Source organism: Oncorhynchus mykiss, chromosome 6 (genome assembly GCF_057628025.1).
Source record: "Oncorhynchus mykiss isolate SJ-2025 chromosome 6, ASM5762802v1, whole genome shotgun sequence".
Taxonomy (NCBI): Eukaryota; Metazoa; Chordata; class Actinopteri; order Salmoniformes; family Salmonidae; genus Oncorhynchus; species Oncorhynchus mykiss.
In genome coordinates, this window is record NC_143027.1 from 82,451,863 (window position 1) to 82,474,647 (window position 22,785).

The 22,785-nt window shown below is 46.8% G+C and overlaps 1 protein-coding gene across 5 annotated transcripts in view; it reads left to right on the top strand.

Moving 5' to 3' along the window:
• Positions 1–16,302, top strand: part of LOC110526694 (proprotein convertase subtilisin/kexin type 6) — a 100,206-nt gene extending 83,904 nt beyond the window's left edge. For 3 of the 5 annotated variants that reach the window (XR_016496901.1, XM_090239118.1, XM_090239116.1), the window contains 2 exons: positions 11,746–11,858; positions 15,246–16,302. Coding sequence is in view for 4 of the 5 variants with exons in the window: in XM_090239118.1 (XP_090095244.1) it covers positions 11,746–11,858; positions 15,246–15,343 (211 nt within the window). In the remaining variant the exon portion in view is untranslated. Of the gene's footprint in view, positions 1–5,606; positions 6,294–11,745; positions 11,859–15,245 lie in introns of those variants that run through there. The other 2 variants (XM_090239121.1, XM_090239119.1) reach the window with 2 other exon arrangements.
• The last annotated feature ends 6,483 nt before the right edge of the window (positions 16,303–22,785 follow it).

Sequence of the window (22,785 nt, forward strand, 5' to 3'; positions counted from 1 at the left end):
CTAACTCCCTTCTCTCTCTCCTCTCTGTCCCTTCTCCCTCCATTCTTTCTCTCCTCTCTCTCCCATCTCCCTCCTTTCTCCCTCCCTTCTCTCCCTCCCTTCTCTCTCTCTTCTCTCTAACTCCCTTCTCTCTCTCCTCTCTCTCCCTTCTCCCTCCCTTCTCTCTCCCTTCTCTCTAACTCCCTTCTCTCTCTCTCCTCTCTGTCCCTTCACCCTCCCTTCTCTCTAACTCCATTCTCCCTCTCCTCTCTTCCTTCTCTCCCTCCTCTAACCCCCTTCTCTCTCTCCTCTCTGTCCCTTCTCCCTCCCTTCTCTCTAATTCCCTTCTCCCTCTCCTCTCTTCCTTCTCTCTCTCCTCTAACTCCATTCTCTCTCTCCTCTATGTCCCTTCTCCCTCCCTTCTCTCTAACTCCCTTCTCCCTCTCCTCTCTTCCTTCTCTCTCTCCTCTCTCTCCCTTCTCCCTCCCTTCTCTCTAACTCCCTTCTCTCTCTCCTCTCTGTCCCTTCTCCCTCCCTTCTCTCTAACTCCCTTCTCCCTCTCCACTCTTCCTTCTCTCTCTCCTCTAACTCCCTTCTCTCTCTCCTCTCTGTCCCTCCCTTCTCTCTAACTCCCTTCTCTCTCACCTCTCTTTCACCTTTCTTCTGTTGGAGACTGACTGACTGAGGGTCAGTACCATCGACCATCTGGGTCTCATTAATTGGTATGTCTCTCGCTGTCTCGCTTTCTCTCTCCCTTTCTCTCTTGCTCTCTCTCTCAAATAATTTGTTCCAAACGCCTAGCCTTAGACAACAAGGCGCAATGAAAGTTCCAGAGGGATCCTTAACAATTTGTTTATTCTCCCTCTGCTCCTCCTCCCTCTGCTCCTCCTCCCTCTGCTCCACTATATCCTCCTGTTTGTTCTCCCTCTACTCCACTATATCCTTCTGTTTATTCTCCCTCTGCTCCACTATATCCTCTTGTTTGTTCTCCCTCTGCTCCACTATATACTTCTGCTCCTCCTCCCTCTGCTCCACTATATCCTTCTGTTTATTCTCCCTCTGCTCCACTATATCCTTCTGTTTGTTCTCCCTCTGCTCCACTATATCCTCCTGTTTGTTCTCCCTCTGCTCCACTATATCCTTCTGTTTGTTCTCCCTCTGCTCCACTATATCCTTCTGTTTATTCTCCCTCTGCTCCTCCTCCCTCTGCTCCACTATATCCTTCTGTTTGTTCTCCCTCTGCTCCTCCTCCCTCTGCTTTGCTATATCCTTCTGTTTGTTCTCCCTCTGCTCCACTATATCCTTCTGTTTGTTCTCCCTCTGCTCCACTATATCCTTCTGTTTGTTCTCCCTCTGCTCCACTATATCCTTCTGTTTATTCTCCCTCTGCTCCACTATATCCTTCTGTTTATTCTCCCTCTGCTCCACTATATCCTTCTGTTTGTTCTCCCTCTGCTCCACTATATCCTCCTGTTTGTTCTCCCTCTGCTCCACTATATCCTTCTGTTTGTTCTCCCTCTGCTCCACTATATCCTTCTGTTTATTCTCCCTCTGCTCCTCCTCCCTCTGCTCCACTATATCCTTCTGTTTGTTCTCCCTCTGCTCCTCCTCCCTCTGCTTTGCTATATCCTTCTGTTTGTTCTCCCTCTGCTCCACTATATCCTTCTGTTTGTTCTCCCTCTGCTCCACTATATCCTTCTGTTTGTTCTCCCTCTGCTCCACTATATCCTTCTGTTTATTCTCCCTCTGCTCCACTATATCCTTCTGTTTGTTCTCCCTCTGCTCCACTACATCCTTCTGTTTGTTCTCCCTCTGCTCCACTATATCCTTCTGTTTATTCTCTCTCTGCTCCACTATATCCTTCTGTTTATTCTCCCTCTGCTCCACTATATCCTTCTGTGTATTCTCCCTCTGCTCCACTATATCCTTCTGTTTATTCTCCCTCTGCTCCACTATATCCTTCTGTTTATTCTCCCTCTGCTCCACTATATCCTTCTGTTTATTCTCCCTCTGCTCCACTATATCCTTCTGTCTGTTCTCCCTCTGCTCCACTATATCCTTCTGTTTATTCTCCCTCTGCTCCTCCTCCCTCTGCTTTGCTATATCCTTCTGTTTGTTCTCCCTCTGCTCCACTATATCCTTCTGTTTGTTCTCCCTCTGCTCCACTATATCCTTCTGTTTGTTCTCCCTCTGCTCCACTATATCCTTCTGTTTATTCTCCCTCTGCTCCACTATATCCTTCTGTTTGTTCTCCCTCTGCTCCACTATATCCTTCTGTTTGTTCTCCCTCTGCTCCACTATATCCTTCTGTTTATTCTCTCTCTGCTCCACTATATCCTTCTGTTTATTCTCCCTCTGCTCCACTATATCCTTCTGTGTATTCTCCCTCTGCTCCACTATATCCTTCTGTTTATTCTCCCTCTGCTCCACTATATCCTTCTGTTTATTCTCCCTCTGCTCCACTATATCCTTCTGTTTATTCTCCCTCTGCTCCACTATATCCTCCTGTTTGTTCTCCCTCTGCTCCACTATATCCTTCTGTTTATTCTCCCTCTGCTCCACTATATCCTCCTGTTTGTTCTCCCTCTACTCCTCCTCCCTCTGCTCCTCCTCCCTCTGCTCCACTATATCCTTCTGTTTATTCTCCCTCTGCTCCTCCTCCCTCTGCTCCACTATATCCTCCTGTTTGTTCTCCCTCTGCTCCACTATATCCTCCTGTTTGTTCTCCCTCTGCTCCACTATATCCTTCTGTTTATTCTCCCTCTGCTCCTGCTCCCTCTGCTCCACTATATCCTCCTGTTTGTTCTCCCTCTGCTCCTCCTCCCTCTGCTCCACTATATCCTTCTGTTTATTCTCCCTCTGCTCCTCCTCCCTCTGCTCCACTATATCCTCCTGTTTGTTCTCCCTCTGCTCCTCCTCCCTCTGCTCCACTATATCCTCCTGTTTGTTCTCCCTCTACTCCACTATATCCTTCTGTTTATTCTCCCTCTGCTCCACTATATCCTCCTGTTTGTTCTCCCTCTGCTCCACTATATCCTTCTGCTCCTCCTCCCTCTGCTCCACTATATCCTTCTGTTTATTCTCCCTCTGCTCCACTATATCCTTCTGTTTGTTCTCCCTCTGCTCCACTATATCCTCCTGTTTGTTCTCCCTCTGCTCCTCTATATCCTTCTGTTTGTTCTCCCTCTGCTCCACTATATCCTTCTGTTTATTCTCCCTCTGCTCCTCCTCCCTCTGCTCCACTATATCCTTCTGTTTGTTCTCCCTCTGCTCCTCCTCCCTCTGCTTTGCTATATCCTTCTGTTTGTTCTCCCTCTGCTCCACTATATCCTTCTGTTTGTTCTCCCTCTGCTCCACTATATCCTTCTGTTTATTCTCTCTCTGCTCCACTATATCCTTCTGTTTATTCTCCCTCTGCTCCACTATATCCTTCTGTGTATTCTCCCTCTGCTCCACTATATCCTTCTGTTTATTCTCCCTCTGCTCCACTATATCCTTCTGTTTATTCTCCCTCTGCTCCACTATATCCTTCTGTTTGTTCTCCCTCTGCTCCACTATATCCTTCTGTTTATTCTCCCTCTGCTCCTCCTCCCTCTGCTCCACTATATCCTTCTGTCTGTTCTCCCTCTGCTCCACTATATTCTTCTGTCTGTTCTCCCTCTGCTCCACTATATCCTTCTGTCTGTTCTCCCTCTGCTCCACTATATCCTTCTGTCTGTTCTCCCTCTGCTCCACTATATCCTTCTGTTTATTCTCCCTCTGCTCCACTATATCCTTCTGTCTGTTCTCCCTCTGCTCCACTATATCCTTCTGTTTATTCTCCCTCTGCTCCTCCTCCCTCTGCTCCACTATATCCTTCTGTCTGTTCTCCCTCTGCTCCACTATATTCTTCTGTCTGTTCTCCCTCTGCTCCACTATATCCTTCTGTCTGTTCTCCCTCTGCTCCACTATATCCTTCTGTCTGTTCTCCCTCTGCTCCACTATATCCTTCTGTTTGTTCTCCCTCTGCTCCACTATATCCTTCTGTTTGTTCTCCCTCTGCTCCACTATATCCTTCTGTCTGTTCTCCCTCTGCTCCACTATATCCTTCTGTTTATTCTCCCTCTGCTCCACTATATCCTTCTGTCTGTTCTCCCTCTGCTCCACTATATCCTTCTGTCTGTTCTCCCTCTGCTCCACTATATCCTTCTGTTTGTTCTCCCTCTGCTCCACTATATCCTTCTGTTTATTCTCCCTCTGCTCCACTATATCCTTCTGTTTGTTCTCCCTCTGCTCCACTATATCCTTCTGTCTGTTCTCCCTCTGCTACACTCATTATTCTTTGTCATCTCCATAATTGTCTTTAAATCAGATGGCTTTGTTCAGTCAAACAAGATCAACAGGACTGACTGAGGGTGTAAATCTCACCTGCACCAACGCTGAGAATTTAATGGCAGCATCAACATCCCTTTAGCTCACCGTAATGACTGAGTGTGGAGTGGAGAGGGGCACTCGCTTTCTCAATCTCTATCTCGTTCTCTCTCTCCTCTATCTCTCTTTCTCTCTCCTCTCGCTATCCCTCCTCTCTTTCCACTGAGGAGTGGGGAGGGAGAAAGCTGTTTTTGACGCACAGGGATTTTTATAAATCAGTCCAGTGGTTTATGGGAGATGTCAGGAACAAATAGAGGCTCTGATAGAAGGTCATGGTTTTGCGATGGCACCAGGGATGGGTTCTTCTTTAGTTATTTCTCAATGTCATCGTCTTGCTCTCTCTTTGTCTCTCTAGCTCACTCTTTCCTTCTTTACATATCTCTGTCTTTCTCTCTCTCTAGCTCTCTCTCCCCTCTCTCTCTCTCTCTATCCCCCCCCCCCTCTCTCTATTCCCCCCTCTCTCTCCCCTCTCTCTCTCTCTCTCTCTCTCTCTCTCTCTCTACTCCCCCCTCTCTCTCTCTCTCTCTATTCCCCCCCCTCTCTCTCTCTCTCCCTCTCTCTCTCTCTAGCTCTCATTCTCTCTCCCCCTGTCTCCCCCCTCACTCTATTTCTCTTCCTCTCTCACTTCCTCTATCTTTGCTTCCCTCTCAGTTTCTCTTTCTTGTTTACTCTCTCTGGTTTGGAAATGGCAGGGGAACAGATGGATAGTCAAAAGGAGGAAGAGAAGGGGTGTGGGTGGCTCGTGGCCACGATGGTAGAAGGCAATAAAATATCTGTAAAGGCTATGACCCATGGGTAACAGGGCAAGGAAAGGTTTTAATTACAAGAGAAGGAGCAACAGAGAGAGAGAGAGGGGGGAGAGAGAGAGAACCTGTTTACAGTATATATCACATCATATGAGAGTCTGAAAAAGAGGGCTTTATTATTGGCATGCAGAAACATCAAATATTATGTTGTTCTATTTCGATCTACTATTGAAAGCCACCGGTTTTTAAAAAATGATGAAAAACCTAATCATATCGCAAATAACTAATCCTAATCAGTATGGCCAGTTTAAATCAACTTAGTCTATCTTGTGACTCCACTCACTTTCTCTCTCTGTCTCTGTCTGTCTCTCTCTCTGTCTCTGTCTCTGTCTCTCTCTCTGTCTCTGTCTGTCTCTGTCTCTGTCTCTGTCTATCACCTCTTTCTCTTTCTATTGCTTTACATTGTTACAGTTCTTGTTGAGCCATGTCACTCTCTCGCCCCCTGTCCCATCATCCACTCTCTCGCCCCCTGTCCCATCATTCACTCTTTCGCCCCCTGTCCCATCATCCACTCTCTCTCCCCCTGTCCCATCATCCACTAGGTCAGACCCTGTCCCATAATCCACTCTCTGTCCCCCTGTCCCATCACCCACAAGGTCAGACCCTGTCCCATCCTCCGTTAGGTCAGACCCTGTCCCATCCTCCGTTAGGTCAGACCCTGTCCCATCATCCACTAGGTCAGACCCTGTCCCATCATCCACTAGGTCAGATCCTGTCCCATCACCCACAAGGTCAGACCCTGTCCCATCACCTGTTAGGTCAGACCCTGTCCCATCACCTGTTAGGTCAGACCCTGTCCCATCACCTGTTAGGTCAGACCCTGTCCCATCCTCCGTTAGGTCAGACCCTGTCCCATCACCCGTTAAGTCAGACCCTGTCCCATCAGCTGTTAGGTCAGACCCTGTCCCATCACCCGTTAGGTCAGACCCTGTCCCATCCTCCGTTAGGTCAGACCCTGTCCCATCACCCGTTAAGTCAGACCCTGTCCCATCACCTGTTAGGTCAGACCCTGTCCCATCACCCGTTAAGTCAGACCCTGTCACATCACCTGTTAAGTCAGACACTGTCCCATCACCTGTTAGGTCAGACCCTGTCCCATCACCCGTTAAGTCAGACCCTGTCCCATCACCCGTTAAGTCAGACCCTGTCCCATCACCTGTTAGGTCAGACCCTGTCCCATCACCCGTTAAGTCAGACCCTGTCCCATCACCTGTTAAGTCAGACACTGTCCCATCATCTGTCAGGTCAGACCCTGTCCCATCACCTGTTAGGTCAGACCCTGTCCCATCACCTGTTAGGTCAGACCCTGTCCCATCCTCCGTTAGGTCAGACCCTGTCCCATCACCCGTTAAGTCAGACCCTGTCCCATCACCTGTTAGGTCAGACCCTGTCCCATCACCCGTTAGGTCAGACCCTGTCCCATCCTCCGTTAGGTCAGACCCTGTCCCATCACCCGTTAAGTCAGACCCTGTCCCATCACCTGTTAGGTCAGACCCTGTCCCATCACCCGTTAAGTCAGACCCTGTCCCATCACCTGTTAAGTCAGACACTGTCCCATCACCTGTTAGGTCAGACCCTGTCCCATCACCCGTTAAGTCAGACCCTGTCCCATCACCCGTTAAGTCAGACCCTGTCCCATCATCTGTCAGGTCAGACCGTGTCCCATCACCCGTTAGGTCAGACCCTGTCCCATCACCCGTTAGGTCAGACCCTGTCCCATCACCCGTTAAGTCAGACCCTGTCCCATCACCCGTTAGGTCAGACCCTGTCCCATCACCCATTAGGTCAGACCCTGTCCCATCACACTCCCATCATCCACTCTCTCGCCCCCTGTCCCATCATTCACTCTTTCGCCCCCTGTCCCATCATCCACTCTCTCTCCCCCTGTCCCATCATCCACTAGGTCAGACCCTGTCCCATAATCCACTCTCTGTCCCCCTGTCCCATCACCCACAAGGTCAGACCCTGTCCCATCATACGTTAGGTCACACCCTGTCCCATCCTCCGTTAGGTCAGACCCTGTCCCGTCATCCACTAGGTCAGACCCTGTCCCATCATCCACTAGGTCAGATCCTGTCCCATCACCCACAAGGTCAGACCCTGTCCCATCACCTGTTAGGTCAGACCCTGTCCCATCACCTGTTAGGTCAGACCCTGTCCCATCCTCCGTTAGGTCAGACCCTGTCCCATCACCCGTTAAGTCAGACCCTGTCCCATCACCTGTTAGGTCAGACCCTGTCCCATCACCCGTTAGGTCAGACCCTGTCCCATCCTCCGTTAGGTCAGACCCTGTCCCATCACCCGTTAAGTCAGACCCTGTCCCATCACCTGTTAGGTCAGACCCTGTCCCATCACCCGTTAAGTCAGACCCTGTCCCATCACCTGTTAGGTCAGACCCTGTCCGATCACCTGTTAGGTCAGACCCTGTCCCATCACCTGTTAGGTCAGATCCTGTCCCATCACCCGTTAGGTCAGACCCTGTCCCATCACCTGTTAGGTCAGACCCTGTCCCATCCTCCGTTAGGTCAGACCCTGTCCCATCACCCGTTAAGTCAGACCCTGTCCCATCACCCGTTAAGTCAGACCCTGTCCCATCACCTGTTAGGTCAGACCCTGTCCCATCACCCGTTAAGTCAGACCCTGTCCCATCACCTGTTAGGTCATACCCTGTCCCATCACCCGTTAAGTCAGACCCTGTCCCATCACCCGTTAAGTCAGACCCTGTCCCATCATCTGTCAGGTCAGACCCTGTCCCATCACCTGTTAGGTCAGACCCTGTCCCATCACCTGTTAGGTCAGACCCTGTCCCATCCTCCGTTAGGTCAGACCCTGTCCCATCACCCGTTAAGTCAGACCCTGTCCCATCACCTGTTAGGTCAGACCCTGTCCCATCACCCGTTAGGTCAGACCCTGTCCCATCCTCCGTTAGGTCAGACCCTGTCCCATCACCCGTTAAGTCAGACCCTGTCCCATCACCTGTTAGGTCAGACCCTGTCCAATCACCCATTAAGTCAGACCCTGTCCCATCACCTGTTAAGTCAGACACTGTCCCATCACCTGTTAGGTCAGACCCTGTCCCATCACCCGTTAAGTCAGACCCTGTCCCATCACCCGTTACGTCAGACCCTGTCCCATCATCTGTCAGGTCAGACCGTGTCCCATCACCCGTTAGGTCAGACCCTGTCCCATCACCCGTTAGGTCAGACCCTGTCCCATCACCCGTTAAGTCAGACCCTGTCCCATCACCCGTTAGGTCAGACCCTGTCCCATCACCCATTAGGTCAGACCCTGTCCCATCACACTCCCATCATCCACTCTCTCGCCCCCTGTCCCATCATTCACTCTTTCGCCCCCTGTCCCATCATCCACTCTCTCTCCCCTGTCCCATCATCCACTAGGTCAGACCCTGTCCCATAATCCACTCTCTGTCCCCCTGTCCCATCACCCACAAGGTCAGACCCTGTCCCATCATACGTTAGGTCACACCCTGTCCCATCCTCCGTTAGGTCAGACCCTGTCCCATCATCCACTAGGTCAGACCCTGTCCCATCATCCACTAGGTCAGATCCTGTCCCATCACCCACAAGGTCAGACCCTGTCCCATCACCTGTTAGGTCAGACCCTGTCCCATCACCTGTTAGGTCAGACCCTGTCCCATCCTCCGTTAGGTCAGACCCTGTCCCATCACCCGTTAAGTCAGACCCTGTCCCATCACCTGTTAGGTCAGACCCTGTCCCATCACCCGTTAGGTCAGACCCTGTCCCATCCTCCGTTAGGTCAGACCCTGTCCCATCACCCGTTAAGTCAGACCCTGTCCCATCACCTGTTAGGTCAGACCCTGTCCAATCACCCGTTAAGTCAGACCCTGTCCCATCACCTGTTAGGTCAGACCCTGTCCGATCACCTGTTAGGTCAGACCCTGTCCCATCACCTGTTAGGTCAGATCCTGTCCCATCACCCGTTAGGTCAGACCCTGTCCCATCACCTGTTAGGTCAGACCCTGTCCCATCCTCCGTTAGGTCAGACCCTGTCCCATCACCCGTTAAGTCAGACCCTGTCCCATCACCTGTTAGGTCAGACCCTGTCCGATCACCTGTTAGGTCAGACCCTGTCCCATCACCTGTTAGGTCAGATCCTGTCCCATCACCCGTTAGGTCAGACCCTGTCCCATCACCTGTTAGGTCAGACCCTGTCCCATCACCCGTTAGGTCAGACCCGGTCCCATCACCTCTTAGGTCAGACCCTGTCCCATCACCCGTTAAGTCAGACCCTGTCCCATCACCTGTTAGGTCAGACCCTGTCCCATCACCCGTTAAGTCAGATCCTGTCCCATCATCCGTTAGGTCAGACCCTGTCCCATCACCCGTTAAGTCAGACCCTGTCCCATCACCTGTTAGGTCAGACCCTGTCCCATCCTCCGTTAGGTCAGACCCTGTCCCATCACCCGTTAATTCAGACACTGTCCCATCATCTGTTAGGTCAGACCCTGTCCCATCACCCGTTAAGTCAGACCCTGTCCCATCACCTGTTAGGTCAGACCCTGTCCCATCCTCCGTTAGGTCAGACCCTGTCCCATCACCTGTTAGGTCAGACCCTGTCCCATCATCCGTTAAGTCAGACCCTGTCCCATCACCTGTCAGGTCAGACCCTGTCCCATCACCCACTAGGTCAGACCCTGTCCCATCACCCGTTAGGTCAGACCCTGTCTGATCACCTGTTAGGTCAGACCCTGTCCCATCACCTGTTAGGTCAGACCCTGTTCCATCACCCGTTAAGTCAGACCCTGTCCGATCACCTGTTAGGTCAGACCCTGTCCCATCACCTGTTAGGTCAGACCCTGTCCCATCACCCGTTAGGTCAGACCCTGTCCCATCACCCGTTAGGTCAGACCCTGTCCCATCCTCCGTTAGGTCAGACCCTGTCCCATCACCTGTTAGGTCAGACCCTGTCCCATCATCCGTTAGGTCAGACCCTGTCCCATCACCCGTTGGGTCAGACCCTGTCCGATCACCTGTTAGGTCAGACCCTGTCCCATCACCTGTTAGGTCAGACCCTGTCCCATCATCCGTTAGGTCAGACCCTGTCCCATCATCTGTTAGGTCAGACCCTGTCCCATCACCTGTTAGGTCAGACCCTGTCCCATCACCCATTAAGTTAGACCCTGTCCCATCATCTGTTAGGTCAGACCCTGTCCCATCACCCGTTAGGTCAGACCCTGTCCCATCATCCGTTAGGTCAGACCCTGTCCCATCACCCGTTAGGTCAGACCCTGTCCCATCATCTGTTAGGTCAGACCCTGTCCCATCATCTGTTAGGTCAGACCCTGTCCCATCACCTGTTAGGTCAGACCATGTCCCATCACCTGTTAGGTCAGACCCTGTCCCATCATCTGTTAGGTCAGACCCTGTCCCATCACCTGTTAGGTCAGACCCTGTCCCATCACCTGTTAGGTCAGACCCTGTCCCATCACCCGTTAGGTCAGGGTCTGACCTAACGGGTGATGGGACAGGGTCTGACCTAACAGGTGATGGGACAGGGACCCTGTGGTCAGACCATGTCCCATCACCTGTTAGGTCAGACCCTGTCCCATCATCTGTTAGGTCAGACCCTGTCCCATCATCCGTTAGGTCAGACCCTCTCCGATCACCTGTTAGGTCAGACCCTGTCCCATCACCTGTTAGGTCAGATCCTGTCCCATCACCCGTTAGGTCAGACCCTGTCCCATCACCTGTTAGGTCAGACCCTGTCCCATCCTCCGTTAGGTCAGACCCTGTCCCATCACCCGTTAAGTCAGACCCTGTCCCATCACCTGTTAGGTCAGACCCTGTCCGATCACCTGTTAGGTCAGACCCTGTCCCATCACCTGTTAGGTCAGATCCTGTCCCATCACCCGTTAGGTCAGACCCTGTCCCATCACCTGTTAGGTCAGACCCTGTCCCATCACCCGTTAGGTCAGACCCGGTCCCATCACCTGTTAGGTCAGACCCTGTCCCATCACCCGTTAAGTCAGACCCTGTCCCATCACCTGTTAGGTCAGACCCTGTCCCATCACCCGTTAAGTCAGATCCTGTCCCATCACACGTTAAGTCAGACCCTGTCCCATCACCCGTTAGGTCAGACCCTGTCCCATCACCCGTTAAGTCAGACCCTGTCCCATCACCCACTAGGTCAGACCCTTCCATAACTATTTATAACATAATTGTCTTCTTGTCGCTATTCATTATCCAATACATTCTCTTTCTCTCTCTCAACCTCCCCCCCTCTCTTTCTCTACCCCTATGTCTCTCTTTCTCCCTCTCAACCTCCCCCTCTCTCTTTCTCTACTCCTCTGTGTCTCTTTCTCCCTCTCAACCTCCCCCTCTCTCTTTCTTTACCCCTGTGTCTCTTTCTCCCTCTCAACCTCCCCTCTCTCTGTCTCTCTATTTCTACATCTCTCTGGGGGGAAAAAGGCCCACCTTGTTTTCTGGACGTATCCCATACTCTTTCTTTCTTTTCATTCTCTCTCATTCTCTTTTGTCCCTCCATGTTATTGTGTGGGTGCGATGTCCAGGTGTGAGGAGAATTGCCTGAGTTGCGACGGCCCCGGGACGACCTGCGTCAAGTGCAAAGACAGCTACAACCTCGTCAGCAGGATGTGCATCGTGAACGCCACCTGTAACAATGGTGAGTGTATGAGAGCTTGTTGAGGGTCACTCAAAAGGCCTGAAATACACACTCACACTTTCACACTTTCACACACACACACACACACAAATAGCGGTGGTGACACATACCCCAACAGTTCTTTCTCTGGTGGGATGTTAATACAGGAGGCTTGTGTGAATGAATTGTGTGAATGCAGAACAGATTGGCGAGGGGTGCTAACAATGTCATTACTGTGACCCCTGTGTCACACTTAATCTCTTTCACCCTGAGTGAAGTAGGTGGCGGTTCTGAAAGGCATGTAATTGCCATTAACAAGTGATTTGAATTCTCTCTCGGAGCATCAAGTTGCATCCCAAATTGCACCCTATGGGCCCTGGTCCAAAGTAGTGCACTATATAGGGAATAGGATGCCACTTGGGAGCCAGATACAGTAGCTACTGCAGCTAGGCTCTTAGAAGCTGCTTTCAGCTTTCGGCTCTCACAGCCAGAACCAGCTGCTTGGTCATTATTGTAATAACTAGTTGGTCTTTTTACCGCCATAACTGAACCGAGCAGAGGCGTTTTCAATTGAATGGGCTTCCTCCCTTTTCTGAAGTGTGTGGTGGTGGTGGGGCTTTGGAGCTGTGGTTAATGATTCATACAGTAGGCATTCACAATGGATCGTGACGAGTGTCATTTCAGAAAAAGGGCCATTTTATTCTGACTAGGAAATGTAATTGAATTGAACATTTGCGATGGTTGACAAAGGTACCAATGCGAATACTAGTTTTACTTGAAAAATATGATAGTTTTTCTTTGACATGATATTATCATAACAACATCACACCAAGATGGTTTGTTGTTTTTGAGTGGGACGACATTCATATGACACGGTGATGGTGGTATAGAATAAGATATTTAAAGGTAGTGTTCAAGTGTTTCCTCCTGACTTACAGTAACACTCTATTAATGCTATTTGGCTGTGTGGAGAGAGTCAGTCAGAGGGGAGTTGGGAGAGAGTCGGACAGAGAGGGGAGTTGGGAGAGAGTCGGTCAGAGAGGGGAGTTGGGAGAGAGTTGGTCAGAGAGGGGAGTTGGGAGAGAGTCGGTCAGAGAGGGGAGTTGGGAGAGAGTCGGTCAGAGAGGGGAGTTGGGAGAGAGTCGGTCAGAGAGGGGAGTTGGGAGAGAGTCGGTCAGAGAGGGGAGTTGGGAGAGAGTCGGTCAGAGAGGGGAGTTGGGAGAGAGTCGGTCAGAGAGGGGAGTTGGGAGAGAGTCGGTCAGAGAGGGGAGTTGGGAGAGAGTCGGTCAGAGAGGGGAGTTGGGAGAGAGTCGGTCAGAGAGGGGAGTTGGGAAAGAGTCGGTCAGAGAGGGGAGTTGGGAGAGAGTCAGTCAGAGGGGGGGTTGGGAAAGAGTCGGTCAGAGAGTGGGAGTTGGGAGAGAGTCGGTCAGAGAGGGGAGTTGGGAGAGAGTCAGTCAGAGGGGGGGTTGGGAAAGAGTCAGTCAGAGGGGGGGTTGGGAAAGAGTCGGTCAGAGAGTGGGAGTTGGGAGAGAGTCGGTCAGAGAGGGGAGTTGGGAGAGAGTCAGTCAGAGGGGGGGTTGGGAAAGAGTTGGTCAGAGAGTGGGGGTTGGGAGAGAGTCGGTCAGAGAGGGGAGTTGGGAGAGAGTCGGTCAGAGAGGGGAGTTGGGAGGTTGCCATGTTTATGAGGTTGCCATGTTCATTAGGTTGCCATGTTCATTAGGTTACCATGTTCATTAGGTTACCATGTTTATGAGGTTACCATGTTCATTAGGTTACCATGTTCATTAGGTTGCCATGTTCATTAGGTTACCATGTTCATTAGGTTACCATGTTTATGAGGTTACCATGTTCATTAGGTTACCATGTTCATTAGGTTACCATGTTCATTAGATTACCATGTTCATTAGGTTACCATGTTTATGAGGTTACCATGTTCATTAGGTTACCATGTTTATGAGGTTACCATGTTCATTAGATTACCATGTTGGCCCGCTTTATGTCTAACGTGCCTGTTTCTGCATTCTACAACCCTAACGGCCCGTCCAAGAAGGTGAGGTAAAGAATGAATGAGAAGAGTCTAGGTCTGTCTTGCTAAGCCTTACTAAGCCACTATCCAGGGGATATAGAGCTGTAATGTTGGATGTTTCACATACTGTATGTAGGTGGCTATCGAGACATCTTGTGAAATGTTTGTTTATTCTGTTTTTACAGTGGCGGAGTTCGTCCAATTGGATGCACTCAGCAAGATATTGGATATAGGAATAGACACACTGCTTTCCAGACTTGGGTTCAAATACAATTAGAAATCTCTAAAAAAAACTTTCAGCTTTTGCTTTTTCCTGCTCGGAGTGCCAGATGGTCAGTGTTTACAGTTTTGGGACTATTCTATTGGCCAATTACACCAGGCAAGCTCAATCAAGCACAGATAAAGTATTTTATATTATTTCCAATAGTATTTGAACACAGGTCTGCTGCCTTCTGCAAACCTCGTAGCTCGTTCCCCAATACTTTTTTTTAAAGAAACACCCCTACGTTTGTGCCTTTAGGAAATGTTTCACGTTCAGATTCTCTCACCTTAAGTTTTAGTTACTTTCAGTTGTTGGGCCCTGCGGGGTGCTCGCTCGCTCAGGTCTCCAGGGGTGTTTCTCAATTGCATGCCGCAGGATGTGAGAGGAAGGGATGTGATTTGGGTTTGAAAGAGCAACTAGGGCCCATGGCTGTAGCAGCCTGTGAGATATATAAGGTAGGGAGGGAGGGAGGGAGGGAGGGAGGGAAAGGCTATGGGCCCTAGTCAAAAGTAGTGCACGACATAGTGAATAGAGTGCCAATTGGGACGCACTGAAAGTATTGGCCGAGCAGCCATAATGTTGCTATGAGTAAACAGTGCCTTTGTATGGCCTCACCAGGGCCTCACACCTCCATGGGAGCTTTGGTATAACAGGGAACAGGATTGGTCTGGGCTCCTCTCTGTGGTTAACAGGCTTCTCTCTCTGCACCACGGACTCTCTACAGTGACCCAATTCCACCACCGGACTAGAAAGAATATTCTAACAGAGTAAAGGGGCCATAGCAAAGTGAGAACGGAAGAGGAGGAAGAGGATGAAGGAGGAGACGGCACGGAAAGGGTAGAATGGATGGATATGGAGAAAGGATGTAGTAGAGAAGGAGATCTAGGAGAGGAGGGGACAAGGAGAGGTCATGAGGAGGGCAGAAGGGAGGGGGCTGAGAGTGGAGAAAGAGGTGAGGAGAGGGCATTTTTGGAGGATGACTGGGAAAGGGGGGGTTTGTGTAGTAGTAAAGGATTGGCACAGAAAGTTTGTATAGGGGAAGGGAGGAAAGTGTGGGAGAGGACATAGCTGTGTGTATAATCTATGAAGTCTCTCTCTCTCTCTCTCTCTCTCTCTCTAGCCGACGAGGTGTTTTGTGAGATGGTAAAGTCCAACCGGCTGTGTGAGAAGAAGCTGTTCCGCCAGTTCTGCTGCAGAACCTGTCTGATGACCGGTTGAGAATCCTAGTAGAGAACCTGAAGAGTGGAACCTGGAGAGGAACCCTGCGTGGAACCCACCACTTCCTCATCCACTGTACATTTCCAAACTAGCTAATGTCTGTGTCTGAATGAAAATAAAGAGTGAATAGGCCTTCACCAAGGTTGGGGTCAATTCCATTTTCCTCAATGCATTCCTGAATCCACTGAATTGAAATGGAATTGACCCCAACCCGGAACACACACTATTCCTCCCATCAATTTTACCCCGCAAAGGGTAGACTTGATTTTCATACGATACATACAGTATTTTAAAGTGGTCTTTTTTATTTAAAAAACAACATACATGTAACATGTATATTTTGTATTCTAATGCTGCATTGTTGTAAAGTACAGTACTTTTACAATGACACGTTAGTGGATAACTCTCTGATTGAACCACTGTGTTTTGGAAGTGAAGCTGGTTGATAAACCAACAGCATCACTCAAAATGGGGATGGTATTTATAAGGCACCAAGTGGAATAAGACAAACTGAAACATGAAGGGACTACTTGAACGTTTCTGTTTTCTGCTGTGTGCCCTACCGAATACGACCCTGATCAACTTTTTCATACTTAAGATACAAACTTCCTCACAAAAAAAAATGTTTATACTGTATAAGGCTTTTAGTTTTTTTTATAAAGAAATATGTAAAACAATGAATTACTGTAATTGTATTTTAGCAGACACTATTATTCAGAATGACTTACAGTAGTGAGTGCATACATTTTCATGTACTGGTCCCCGTGGGAATCACACCCACAACCCTGGCATTGCAAGCGCCATGCTCTACCAACTGAGATACACGGGACTATTACTGAATACTGTACAATTCCTGTATACTGTACCATTTACAATGCTGTTGTACATTCTAGAATGTGTATTTGATGTTTTTATCGTTTGTTTTTATGTATTAAATAAAAGACGTACATTGTGTATGATATCTTTTTGCATAGAAATGTTTGACACAGGCTTTCAAACTCACTAAAGCTTCAACCCGAATAAGACTCATCAGATTTCGACAAACCAATTCCAAAACAATACAAGGTGTTTGTGAAGTCAACATTGTTGTTTTAAGTTGTGTCTAAAGCCTCAGGCCTAGATTCAATCCATTCACCGTGTTTAGCCGATGTCTGAGGTGGCACTGCGTTGGAGCTGTCACATCCACAAGTGGTTTCCAGTGTCAATACTATCCTAGACATTGCCTTTGGATACACGGAGTCGCTGAGACGGGCTAGCTGACAACGTCACGTAAACAATGGGGCAGAAGTCTGTGTGTTGCTGTGATTCTGGATGGCCAGATAACTAGCAACAATGATAAGAAGCTGCCGTGTCGGGAATCGTAGGTGGCTCGTTTCAGCTCGTTGTATATTGATACCATGTTGTACTGAGGTGTTTTGACTGCTCATGTCTAAGCTGATATGGCAAATTCGCTAGCTAACCAACAACTGTAATGCATCGATAACGACAATAAATGCTCATTGTGCAAATTGATTTATGTTTTTAATAAACATTGTGGAGGTAATACAGTTTACATGTAAACAGTCGAAGCCAACCCTGTCTGTGTTGCGAACCCGTCGGTTGTGTTGATAAACAACCAACTGTCTTTTAGTAGAAACCCCATGCAGCACAAGTTGACCACTGGAATGTGTGATGTAATCTTCACTTTGATAAGGCTGATATAGATCGTTATTATTTTGTTGAATGATTTTAAATGTAATTTCCATATTGCCTACACTTTCTCGTTCTGAACTTCTAAAGCTAGTGGAAAGGGTGTGGCGTCGTGACAATGACCACATGAGCAGTCGCTCACCGATTTGACAACTCTAACGCAGTTACTCCTCCGACATCGCCTAAATAAAAACAATGATATGCTATGCAATTGTCGGTTAACGCTGAACTGATTGAATCTAAGCCTCAGTTTTCACCAGCATGACTTAAACATCATTTCATTTAGCTTGGCACATTACAATGCGTTCTCTAATTGAAAACACCTTGCAGTGATTTCACTTAATCTCTTGTCCTTTACATTTGCAAACCTTACCAACATGATGGTTTAAATAGGATTTAGTGTCAAAATTCTGATCACTTCAGGGTGTCTGATAACACCATGCTCTCTGGAAATCATGTTTGTTCAAGCTTTTTAAGTCTAATGCTGACTTCCCAGAAAACACACAACAACCCCACAACTATGTCTGACGTTGCAATTTACAAAATGTCCTGTGGTAATCCTGGTAAATTTAACACACAGTCAAATATTCCTTTGGTACTTCTCCTGTGGTAGTCTTGTGGTACTCTGGGTTATTCCTGTGGTACAAGCCACAAGAGCATTAGTGAGGTCGGACACTGATGTTGGGCGATTGGGCCTGACTTGCAGTCAGTGTTCCAATTCATCCCAAAAGTGTTCGATGGGGTAGCGTTCTCCTGGCATCCGCCAAACATAGATTTGTCCGTCTGACTATCAGATGGTGAAGTGTCATTCATCACTCCAGAGAATGCAGATGAACAACATGGCATTGTCCGTGGTGATCTTAGTCTTGTGTGCTGCTGCTCGGCCATGGAAACCCTTTTCATGAAGCTCCCGACAAACAGTTATTGTGCTGACCTTGCTTCCAGAGGCAGTTTGTAACTCGGTGGTGATTGTTGCAACCGAGGACAGACGATTTCTACACACTATGCACTTCAGCAGTCCCGTTCTGTGAGCTTGTGTAGCCTAACACTTCGCGGCTGAGCAATTATTGCTCCTAGATGTTTCCACTTTACAATAACAGCACACAATAACAGATGGTGCTACATTGAAAGTCACTGAGCTCTTGAGTAAGGCCATTCTACTGCCAGTGTTTGTCTATGGTGATTGCATGGCTGTGTGCTCGACGTTATACTACTATCAGCAACGGGTGTGGCTGAAGTAGCCGAATTCACAAATTTGAAGGGGTGTCCACATACTTTTGTATATACAGTATATTTTGGACCATTTTACCACACAACTGTGTTATTGCTGTGGTACAAATCCTGTGTGGTTTTAGTTTTTTAATGTGGTCATTCTGTTTATTTGTGTGGTTATTTAGTGGTACCACATGGTATGGTAATTTTTGCATTTTATCTATGTGAAACTGATCTGTAAAATGCAACTCACAAATATGTATATACATGTGCCATGATCTATTGAATTGATGTCATGTATGCCTTTTAAAAGTGAAATATTCTTAATTACATTTGACACCGAGGCTCCAGACGAAGTGTATAATGAATAAAAATAAACAATAAACTTCTAAAAAAATATTACCTGTCTTATTTCTCCTGAAAGTGGCTGTTTTAAGATTTGAATGGTCCAATTTGTCTAATCCTACTCAGAACATGATATTGATATTACCTATTAGCTACATTTTGAGGATGATTCTGTTTAGGCAGTATGGTACCACAGGAATAGTTTGCCTTTGATGATTTCTGTCAAATACTGCAAGATTACCACCACATTACCACAGAAAAAGACATTACCACCACATTACCACAGAAAAAGACATTATCACCACATTTGTTTCACTCTTGTGGTAATTTACCACATTACTTGTATTCTTGTGGTACGGTGCCACAGGACCTTTCTGGTGTATTCCTGTCATTCTGACAGGTTTTAATGAACATTTTGCCTCAGTGGGATAAATCAGGGTCACACAGAGTGTTTCTTAGTAGTCTTAAACAATTCTACTTTGAAACAAAAGTATACACCTCACTCACATGGTTATGATCTTAAAAAAAAGACACCTGTACCATGTCAGATATGGAGCTGAAATGTATTACATTTTGAGTTTGCATCCCAATATTACACTTTATATGCATCACAGAAGACAGAAATATAACAGAACTGTTTGACATAGAAACACAAGATTTTCAGTGTTTTTGTTGTTGTTTAAATAATGTTGATTAATTATAAAATTATGAAAAATATGAATAACTTTCTACCCATGGGGCCAATAGAGGGCGATTTGGTCATTTGGCTTCATGATTCTTGTGGTACTTTCTGATCTGGAATACTAGTCAAAATTCTGGACACACCTACTCATTCAAGGGTTTTTCTTTCTTTTAAATATTTTCTACATTGTAGAATATTAGTGAAGACATCCACACTATGAAATAACACATATGGAATCATGTAGCAACCAAAAAAGTGTTAAACAAATCCAAATATATTTTATTTTTCAGATTCTTCGAAGTAGCCACCCTTTGCCTTGATAATAGCTTTGCACACTCTTGGCAATATTTGAGGTGTGTTCTTGAAAACAAGCACAAAAGTGACAATTTCATGCAGCGCTAAAGATAATTTTTAAGAGCCACCAAAAGTCTTAACTGTAGTTATTAATTTTGAGAGCGTAAGGGCAGCCTGCCCAGCAGTGATGCACAGTGCCCATGGAACAAGAGATGTGCCTTTTGTGCCTGTGAATGTCATATTTAGAAACAGAGAAAACCGATTGGGTTACTCCACTTAGTTGAATTTTATTTTAAAAAACAAGCATAGCTTCCCTCCCCTTAATCAAGGCTGGTTTAGCAGCTTCACATGGAGTATATTTTTATCCTGGCATTACCTAAGTAGCCTATATGAATAAAGGAGTTTAAATGATCTACTGAGTGTGCCTTGAAATATTTTGGAGGTTTTTGCCCTCTAAATGTATTGCTTTTTCATTATTCACAATTCATATACAGTACCTGCATACTTAATTTAACTTGTTCAGTAGACTATCCATTTCAAAGAGTGTCCTATTACCAAAGAAGCACCCCACCAAACTATTCAGTTCTCCTATAATGCCATAGCAACTGCAGATTTTTTTGAGAATGTGCATTGCACATAGGCAATGATACAATTGACAGGAGTCTTTTTTTTCTAGATATGTCAATGTTATGCAAAAATATATTTAGGACTATGTTTGCACACAGTGCCTTGGAACAATAGATGTGATTTATGACTAGAGGTCGACCGATTATGATTTTTCAACGCCAATACCGATTATTGGAGGACCAAAAAAAGCAGAATCCGATTAATCGGACGATTTAAAAAAAAAATATTAATCAATTAGTTTATAATAATGACAATTACAACAATACTGATTGAACACTTTTATTATAACTTAATATAATACATCAATCAAATCAATTTAGCCTCAAATAAATAATGAAACATGTTCAATTTGGTTTAAATAATGCAAAAACAAAGTGTTGGAGAAGAAAGTAAAAGTGCAATATGTGCCATGTAAAAAAGCTAACGTTTAAGTTCCTTGCTCAGAACATGAGAACATATGAAAGCTGGTGGTTCCTTTTAACATGAGTCTTCAATATTCCCAGGTAAGACGTTTTAGGTTGAGGTTATTACAGGAATTATAGGACTATTTCTCTCTATACCATTTGTATTTCATATACCTTTGACTATTGGATGTTCTCATAGGCACTTTAGTATTGCCAGTGTAACAGTATAGCTTCCGTCCTTCTCCTCGCCCCTACCTGGGCTCGAACCAGGGAAACATCGACAACAGCCACTCTCGAAGCATCGTTACCCATCGCTCCACAAAAGCTGCGGCCCTTGCAGAGCAAGGGGAACAACTACTCCAAGTTTAGCGCACCCCGCTAGTTTAGCTCACCCCGCTAACTAGCTAGCCATTTCACATCGGTTACACCAGCCTAATCTCGGGAGTTGATAGGCTTGAAGTCATAAACAGCTCAATGCTTGAAGCACAGCAAAGAGCTGCTGGCAAAACGCACGAAAGTGCTGTGTGAATGAATGCTTACGAGCCTGCTGCTGCCTACCACCGCTCAGTCAGATTGCTTTATCAAAAATCAAATTATAGACTTAATTATAACATAGCACTGGGCTAAGGGTGCGCACTGGAGGCACAGTGCGCAGAACCAGAAAACATGGTATCTGAACTGTGACCAACTCCTCATTGTAATTACAGGGAGTTGGTTCTTGTTCCCACCTTTGCTCCGCTCGCCACCCCGTGTGCCGCCCCCAAATTTTTTTTTGAGTCTGCCTCTCTGGCTTCCGTCATTTCTTTGATTCCTGGTTTCGTCGCCGTTCCTCTCTCGCTGCCTCCGCCTGCTTCCATGGCAGGGTCTTGTCCCCTGCCATAACCTCCTCCCATGTCCATGATGTCCTCCACTCACTTTTCTCCCGGGCCCAGGATCCCTGCTCCTCCTGGCCACGCTGCTTGGTCCTTTGGTGGTGGGATCTTCTGTTACGCCCGTTGACGGAATGAGACCAAGGTGCAGCGTGGTAGGCGTACATTTTCCTTTTATTTTAAATGACGCCACAAAAACAACAAAATATCAAAACGAACGCAAAGCAGTGCAACAGCTACTACACACAAACAAGATCCCACAACTGAAGGTGGGAAAAAGGGCTGCCTAAGTATGATCCCCAATCAGAGACAACAATAGATTGGGAACCATACCCGGCCAACAAAGAAATAGACAAACTAGAATGCCCACCCAAATCACACCCTGACCTAACCAAATAGAGAAATAAAAAGGCTCTCTAAGGTCAGGGAGTGACACAATTACCATTTGTTGTCTCTCAAATACATCATTACAATTGTAGGTTAGCTAACTAGCATTTTTTTTTGCCATATTAGTGTTGACATGAAATCAGCCACAACACCTCAAAACAAGACATGGTATCAATAACATGGTGAAACAAACTGAAACAAGCCACGTACGATTCCCCACATGGCAGTTTCTTGTCATTTTTGCTAGCAATCTGGCCATCCAGAATCAGAACAGGCTAACTTCTGCCCCATTGAAGCGCGCACATCATTTTTGTAAAGTTGTCTGCCAACCCATCTATGCTTTCACCAAATAGCAGCCCATCAATAAAGGGTTTGGCTCGTGAGATTGCTTGGAAATAAATATGAATCACCAAGCTATATTAAAAGATCAAGTTTCAGACCAGCAAAACAGGGAGCGGTATCGTATTTGTTATCATTATTTTAGCTAGCATCTAGTATTATTTTGGATGTATGTAAAAGCCTCCATAGTCTACCTTCATTCTGCCCACGGGGAGCAGTTATGACGCCAGTAACTGGATTTACACATATCCTATTTAAAACAAGTTGTTTCGTTATGATTAGAATTGGATTACAATTATTCACTCACTTTTTAAGCATTATCAAGAGTGATTTTAATCTTGCTTCTGACAACATCTGGCGTGTCCATGGCTGAGACATGGCAGACAATGCAATTTCACAGTAGGCCTCTATATCAGTGCAAATGCTATGTTTAACAATATATTTTCATATTGAAGCTATGCAATTAGGCTTCTTACAATGTTGACTGCAAATATGTTCAACATGTTTAGAAAAGATGGGATAGGCCTTCATGCATCTTGTTATTTTGTTTCTGTAGGCCATTTAACAAACTAGGCTTATATGGGTTAACATTCA